The sequence below is a fragment of the Glycine soja genome, chromosome 5 (assembly GCF_004193775.1).
Source record: "Glycine soja cultivar W05 chromosome 5, ASM419377v2, whole genome shotgun sequence".
Classification (NCBI taxonomy): domain Eukaryota; kingdom Viridiplantae; phylum Streptophyta; class Magnoliopsida; order Fabales; family Fabaceae; genus Glycine; species Glycine soja.
Genome location: NC_041006.1, coordinates 35134153 through 35142255, shown reverse-complemented (window position 1 = coordinate 35142255; position 8103 = coordinate 35134153). Strand labels below are relative to the sequence as shown.

Here is an 8103-nt window from a genome sequence, read left to right as displayed (position 1 = left end):
ACTCTATTTTGTTCTCTTACTCGCGCACCTCTCATTTTCCCACGACCCATTTTCATTTTTCCAAAAAGATCTCAACTTTGCTTCAAACTAGAACACTCCCTCTTTTTACGTTCCCGTTTCATGGGCATCTCTTGGAATCGGGAACCATAGACATCGCCATGGAAAAGGACAAGTCTCACACTCACAGCTTTCTTCACAGTATCGTCAAACACTTCAAATTCGGTTCACCGAAAGGTAATTTCCCTTATTTATTCTTCAATATGTGTTTTAATTTTGTGGTAGTTGAGTTTTCTGATTATACTAGGATTCTGTTTCTGCTCTGTTGTGTTTGATCAGAGCGAAACAATGAAGCTGACGTACACCAAATGGCTGCACAGGAGCAGAAGATCTTTGCCTACGAAACCTTGACAGCTGCAACTAAGAATTTTAGTGCTATTCATAAGCTTGGTGAGGGAGGTTTTGGACCAGTCTACAAGGTAAATTCAAAATTAATCACCAATTTTCTTATTTGTTTTGTCTTAGGTTGCTAGCAAGAGTGGCATAACAAAAAAACCGAGAAAGCTTTTCCCTGAAAATGAATCAAATAATGGTTGGATTCAATAACTTGATTGGTTTGCAGGCATTTGGTTTTCCCCCTCTTGTGGTGAATTCCTCTAAAATGAATGTTTTTTCTATTATTCTATTTTACTGGGTAAAATGAGAACCCAAGACTCATTCTAATTAGTGGAATTTTTGGGGTTTCCTTGCAGGGGAAGCTGAATGATGGGAGAGAGATTGCTGTGAAGAAGTTATCACACACGTCAAACCAAGGGAAGAAGGAGTTCATGAATGAGGCCAAGTTGTTGGCACGTGTGCAGCATCGGAATGTGGTCAATTTGGTGGGCTATTGTGTCTATGGCACCGAGAAGCTACTTGTTTATGAGTATGTTGCTCATGAAAGCCTAGACAAACTTCTATTCAGTAAGTGCTTCAATGCCAACCCTTATTCTGTTCAATAAAAATCACTGATGAAATGAATCCTATTTTTAAAAAAGTTCCTTATAATTAGGGTTGTGTACAAACCATGCTTTTTGTCTGTATAGCACAAAGTTTTTAGATGAAAGATTTGGTGTGCTGGTATTTGAATTGGTGATCATTATTATTTCACGCAAATGAAATGGATTTTAATTTAACAGTTTCAATCAAGATAATTAACTAGAGTCTATATTTTTTAACCATGAAAGATGTGAATTGAGTTTTTCCTTCAACCCAAATTTCATTTGGTCTAGCCGACTGCGGAAATGGACTTTCCGTGCTTACCTTTTCCTTGTGATTAATGGTCAAAGAAATTTTCTTTTCCACCATCAGAATCAGTTTTTATTTGCATTATTATAATTATGCGCCGTTCAATTTTAACTTCTCCGTTACCAAAACCATGGACCGCCACCTATCCTTCTCTACCTTTCTTCAAATAATATATATATAATATACTAATTTTTAATTTTTGTGGACCCATGATGGACCTGAGACTCTGAAAGAGACTTCACTTGAGACCTTGACTTTAATGCACATAAAATTATTCATTTATCTAATTCATCGGATATCTTGCGTAGACAATAGAAATTTCACGACGAAACTCTTCCCATTCATCTTATCAAAGCCATGACATGACGACTTTTGTTGAATGAACCATCCCTAGTCAATCAAGCACATGGGATAAATAAAAGGTAGCATTTGGGAGTTAGAAGACGAACTTTCAAGCTTGGATCGCACTCCCACTTTCTAAGAAAGATAGTGGAAATTAACTTCCTAAACCTAAACTCTTCTTTTCTAGATATATTAATATTAGTTGTCGTGGAATAGTCACTAATCCCACTAAATCAGATCAATTTAATATTAATTTAGGAATCATGATTACGTGAGGTGCTTTTATTTTTATTTTTTTTATTCGTAAAAATTGAAGATAAATTTACGCACCTTATATCTTGTTTATCCAACTAGGCTGAATTCCCTCAACATCTCTATTTTTATTTGAAACAAATAAGACAGAATCGAACACAAGATTATGATGTAAAAAAACAAACATTATACTAAAATAATTGCCAATTAAATTTATGATTAACATTTGTTGTTGTTATTGTTGTTAGAGATTAATTAATTGTTTTGAATAACAGTAAGTTGAAATGGATGATGCAGAATCAGAAAAGAGAGAGGAGCTTGATTGGAAACGTAGGGTTGGAATAATCACAGGCGTGGCAAAGGGGTTGCTTTATCTTCACGAAGACTCGCACAATTGCATCATCCATCGCGATATAAAGGCGAGTAACATCTTGCTTGATGAGAAATGGACGCCCAAGATTGCAGATTTTGGCATGGCTCGGCTCTTCCCGGAAGATCAAACCCAGGTCAATACACGTGTGGCTGGAACCAAGTAAGCCTATTTTTTTATTCTTCTTTTTCGTCAAAAGTTTTCAATGAAATTTTCAACATACTTTCGCATAAATAATTGCATGTTGATCCAGAAAATAAAACAAAACAAAATAAAATAGCTCTTTATTCGCGTACCCACTAAGAGTATTAATCATTTTCATGTTTTATTTTGGATAACATGCAAAATCTTTTTTCTTTAATTTTGGTGACAAGTGTATTAATCAAGATACTTATTAAGGATTACTTAGAGTGTGAGTACATTAGCAATATATATATTCAATAATGTAAAATTGAATTTTGTTTTGGAATAAATATATTTCTCTTCCCTGTATCAAGCTTTATTCTTGATAAATTTACACATTAATTTATAACATTTTATAAGTAATACTTTTTTTTTCAAGTCAATTATTAGATTGAATATTTTATGTAAAGTTATAAAATTTCATATAATTTTAAAAATAATCAACATTTTATTTTATCGTAATATAACTGTCATATTATTTGTTTACAAATATTTTATTGTATATTAATATTTAATATTTAATATACATTATCATTAAGAAAGTTTGATCGGCATAATTGCACAAAAAGTATATTGCTCGCCCTCTTTTATATATCACCATATGGTTTTTATGTTTCTACTATAATAAATGTTTTTTTTTTTTTTATAATAAAAGGCTTTATTTTTTATTTTTATCCTTTTAGGCTTTTAGCATCAACACATGGCACATCATATATCAAATCACCAAATTAAAAACTTACGTGTTGGTTACGACTCATCTTGCATCTATATGATTAGTCAAGTGTTTTGACTGGTTAATACTAATACTCTTTCGTTTCTCATAAAAAAGTAATACTAATACTTGGGAATTATACAGTGGGTATATGGCTCCGGAATACGTGATGCATGGAAATCTATCGGTGAAGGCAGATGTATTTAGCTATGGAGTTTTGGTATTGGAGTTGATCACCGGCCAACGAAACTCATCTTTTAATTTGGACGTGGACGCGCAGAATCTGCTAGATTGGGTAAGAGTCTTTATTATTATTTTTTTCACTTCCTTAGTTGTTTCTTTATCACCAAAATATTTATTGTATTCTTTTAGAAAATAAATGCGTCTCATTGACATTTCCATAAGTTTTGAGGACTTTTTGTTTGATCAATTGATTAATTATTAGTAGCAACTGGTCATTGGACATTGATTGATGATCTTTTCAGTCTTGACAAAAATAACTCTAATAACCTCAACACCCCCAAGCTAACTTCACCATTACGGCATTACCTCATGGCCACATAATCAAACTGCATCTAGAATTGCCATTAAGAACTAGACCAAATTAAAAAAAAATACCGAGCACAATTTGATTTTTGCCTTACCGTGGTTATAGGCATACAAGATGTTCAAGAAAGGGAAGAGCCTAGAACTTGTGGATTCTGCATTAGCATCTAGGATGGTAGCTGAAGAAGTAGCAATGTGCGTTCGGCTGGGTTTGTTATGCACTCAAGGCGATCCTCAGCTACGCCCCACGATGAGGCGCGTGGTGGCGATGCTGTCGAGGAAGCAAGGGAACATGCAAGAACCTACGAGACCAGGAATACCAGGTTCAAGATACAGAAGACCACCTAGGAGACACTCCGCATTGTCTTCCACATTGGGTACCTCTGGTTCTGATTCTAGTAATAATGATAATACCACGGTTACTACTAGTGCCACAGGGACTAGCTCAGCTACTGCAGAAACAGACCCCAAAGGGAAACGTCCAATGCGGGAGGCTTAGTTAGCTTAGTCTAAGTCAATGTAAATACTCAATTCTTATTCTTTAATTATTATGTAATCTCTCATCACATGCTGCTGCTGTAATCAGGGAAAAGGGTGTACAGTATACATATTTTTACGGTTTCTTTCAAATCCTTTTCTATTTTGGATTTGAACCATTTTGCTGTAAATCAAAGAGGTCTCAAATCAATTGTTTCATACAGAATGGCACTAGTAGTGTAAATTTGCTTCAAAGCTTTCATTCGCTTGATGGCCTTTATATCTCAAAAGTCGATTGTTAGCCTAATTATATTTTACTATAAGGCCCATGAGGATACTTGCTTTCGGGAAAAAATAGTTTTTTCCTTTCTAAAACATAAATTAATAGTAAAAAAATGCCAGAGAAAAATGGTAAAAACATACATTTTAAAAAATTTCTTTAAAAAAAAAAAGTTTTGCCCGTAAGTTCTATTAAGTAAAAAAAAAAAAAAATAGTAATAAAAGGTAAACAGAATAAACATTCAGTTCAACAACAAAAAAAAGTAAACAGAAAAGGGGTTAAGCGAGGAAGACTGTGTAGAAACTAGAAACCCTAGAGAGAGAGAGAGAGATGAGAAGAACTCTTCTGAGAAATGCTACTCTCTACACTCGCAACCTTCTCCATCACTCGGCCCCTGCATTCGACGCTTCAACTCGTCCCCAACTCAGACTCTTCTGCTCCAATGAAACCCCCCCACCGGTTCCCCAAATCGACGACGTTGACAACAAAGGTATATCAATCTATCTCTTTCTTCTCATTCTAACGGCGTCGTTTTACACCATCCATTCACCATTACCGTTCAATTTCCCTTGGCAGAGCTGAAAGCGCAGATCGAGAGCTACTTCAAGGGCGACGAGCAGGTGCTTCCGTCGATCATGGAGACGATTCTGAAGCGGAAGCTGTCGGGAAAGCACGAGGACACCGACGACGAGCTCATGGAGGAGCTCCGCATGCGCCCCCTGGACGACGTTGACGACCGGGACTTCGAGTCTGACTTCGAGAACATTCACGATACCGACGAGGAGATCGACGATTTGTACAACGCCAGGGACGTGGTGATGAAGAGGATGGTGAAGGACGAGTACTTCAACATGGATGATAAAAAGTGGGATGACATTGTTGAGGACGGGATCAAGCACGGGCTTCTTAGGGACACCAAGGAGTGCGAGGAGATTCTCGAGGATATGCTCAGCTGGGACAAACTCCTACCTGGTACACCATTCTCTATTTTTATTACAAATTAATGCCAAAACTACACTCATTGATTAGGATATCCATCTAAGTTTTGTCTAACTTGAAATTGGGGAAAACTTGATTTTTGATTCCATTGCTTGTTGACATCTGATAGAATTGGGCCTAGAAAGGCCCTAATATTAGATGATACCATTTGTGTGGTTGATATTTCTTGTAAACCCCCTATTTAACATAGGGGATGTGCTGTGTAATAGATCATCAATGAAAGTATGAGTTATTATTTTATCTTCTCTCTTAGTTTTGGTAGAATGATAGGAGTAGTGATAGAATAGTTACCTTGCAGCTATCAACATGTCAAAGTTATTTCACTATTACTGATAATCCTGTTGTGTAGGGAATGATAATTAAAGGTTAGAGGAGAATGTAGGGACTAGGGAGTGTAGTATTACTATGTAAGTGTCTTTAATTCTGATTTCTCGTGAAGAGTGTTTTTCTTTTTTTTTAAAGAATTCTAGCATGATCCTGTCTATGTGTTGATTGTTACTCTGTTCTAGGCTAATCAGTTCTGTTTTAATGGGTATTGTAGACAACACTAGATCTTTTTGTGTTATGCTTGACATTTATTGCACGCTCCAGCTGAAATTTCATGATTTGCATTTGAGACTGTTCTCTGTGCATTTTGAATTTTAGTGTAGTTGTCAATTGCAGCTTTAGAAGTGGTTTAAGTGATGTTGTGCTAATTTGCTGATTTGGTTATGTCTTATGATAGATGAGATAAAACAGAAGGTGGAAGTAAAATTTAATGAGCTAGGGGACATGTGTGAAAGAGGTGAACTTGAACCTGAAGAAGCTTATGAACAGTTTAAGAAGTTTGAGGATGAGATTGTGGCAGAATACCTGGACAAAATGGAAAAGGAGGAAGCTCCACAGTTTGATGATACTACTGTGCCGGATAAGAAAAAGGACTTGGATGATCCACCGGGTGAAGGTCCAATTCTGCGCTGGCAAACCCGGGTAGTCTTTGCTCCTGGTGGTGATGCTTGGCATCCAAAGAACAGGAAAGTAAAACTGTCTGTTACTGTGAAGGAGCTAGGGCTTTCAAAATACCAATTTCGCCGTCTCAGGGAATTGGTTGGAAAACGTTATCATCCAGGGAGAGATGAGCTTACAATAACTAGTGAGAGGTAATGTTCTATCTTCATAAACATTCATTCATGTATTATTCAATCTTATAGCACCTGGGTATGGGCCTTTACTGGAAGCAGCCACATTTTTTGAAATGTTCTTTTCCATATTTTCAAGGTTTGAACATCGAGAAGAAAACAGAAAGGACTGCTTAAGGACCCTTCTCCATCTCATTGAGGAGGCAGGGAAAGCTAATAAACTAGTAGATGATGCTCGATCCTCATACGTAAAAGAGAGGCTTCGTGCCAATCCAGCTTTCATGGAGAGGCTGCATGCCAAGTCAATGAGGTTGCGAGAATCTAATCAGGTTCCTGCTTGAGGTTTTCAGATCTGATGTATGAATTATTGAAATTCACCTGCCATAATTTTTTATTGCTCCCTGGTTTTTTGTATGAGTCTTATCTTGGGTTCCAGCTGCAGAAAACAACCTCCCTGCTTAGAGGGTAAGGCCTCATACATCTGATCCTTCCTAGACCCCACAACTGCAGGGGAGACTCATGCACCGGGGTACCTCTTAGTCATATCTTTCGTATTTAGTGCTTGAATAATGGATAATTTTTTTTACCTCTTGTTAGATATTGTATGCTAGTTGACTCAAATGTTACATTTTTGTGGAGTAACATTGATCGTAGAAAAGGCCGGATGACCTCCAACTGAAGCAATGGATTTCAACATTTTATATTATAACCATAGTTTACATTGATCAATTCTATCGTGTTTTTCCATAAAAAAGAGAGAATAGCCACCTCACTCTGTAACATGCAGAATTATGAGTATTAAACAATCTCTATTTCTCTGCTACTCCAGCCCATACTTTGTCTAAGTAATCAATAACATGTCATCCGTCTTAAATTTAGGGTGCTTATTTCATTTTAAAGACCTACTTATACTATTGGGACCTAAAGGTAGAGGAAAAGTATTTAGGGATAGTTAGAGAGGGAAGGGTCAGTTAGTTGAGAGAAGTGCTATCCTTCGGAAGGGATAACCCAAAATTCCTCAGACCAATTTTTTAGTGCCACCTGTCAATTCAAAATAGTTATAAAATATTTCCTTCGGTCTCAATTATAAGAACAAAAATCTTATTTACATTAAAAAATTTAATCACATTTAATTGTATTAATCTCAATTAGAAACTAATTTTTTTCTCAATTTATTCTTCATTGGAATTTGGTTTTAGGAATAAAAGAGTTATTGGAACTAAAATTTCAATTAAGTGAAAGATATTTTAATGATAGAAGCATTAAATGAGATAAAATTAGTTGAAATTTCTTATATTTGAAATGAAAAAATGTGTTTTTTTTGCTTATATGTGATATTAGAGGGAGTATTAGTTAATTTTAATTTTTCCTAGTTTTTCCTTTTTTCCAAACTTACCCCTTAGTCCAATATGCAGACTGCAGTCCGTTTTCTCAGTTGAATTAAATCCCGATTCCCAAATGCATTCCCCCAGAGTGAATTTGCTTTCCAGCAACTCCATAAAAAATCTTCTCCTATCCATTTTTCCAGCACCGTTGTTCC

General features: G+C 35.9%; 2 protein-coding genes across 4 annotated transcripts; both read left to right on the top strand.

Annotated features, from left to right (window-relative positions):
- On the top strand, window positions 1-4428 carry LOC114412752 (cysteine-rich receptor-like protein kinase 10). 2 transcript variants are annotated; one of them, XM_028376780.1, is made up of 6 exons: window positions 1-234; window positions 337-476; window positions 750-960; window positions 2176-2410; window positions 3288-3438; window positions 3799-4428. In XM_028376780.1, exons 1-6 carry the CDS (start codon window positions 159-161, stop codon window positions 4186-4188), a joined length of 1203 nt encoding a protein of 400 aa, XP_028232581.1. In that variant the 5' UTR covers window positions 1-158; the 3' UTR covers window positions 4189-4428. The 2 variants fall into 2 exon arrangements, with proteins under 2 accessions (XP_028232581.1, XP_028232582.1); XM_028376781.1 differs by having other exon boundaries at window positions 305-476.
- Window positions 4429-4690: 262 nt separating this feature from the next.
- Window positions 4691-7292, top strand: LOC114412754. Of its 2 annotated transcripts, XM_028376783.1 has the most exons (5): window positions 4691-4936; window positions 5023-5418; window positions 6170-6584; window positions 6703-6920; window positions 7000-7292. In XM_028376783.1, exons 1-4 carry the CDS (start codon window positions 4777-4779, stop codon window positions 6902-6904), a joined length of 1173 nt encoding a protein of 390 aa, XP_028232584.1. In that variant the 5' UTR covers window positions 4691-4776; the 3' UTR covers window positions 6905-6920; window positions 7000-7292. The 2 variants fall into 2 exon arrangements, with proteins under 2 accessions (XP_028232584.1, XP_028232583.1); XM_028376782.1 differs by having other exon boundaries at window positions 6703-7292.
- The last annotated feature ends 811 nt before the right edge of the window (window positions 7293-8103 follow it).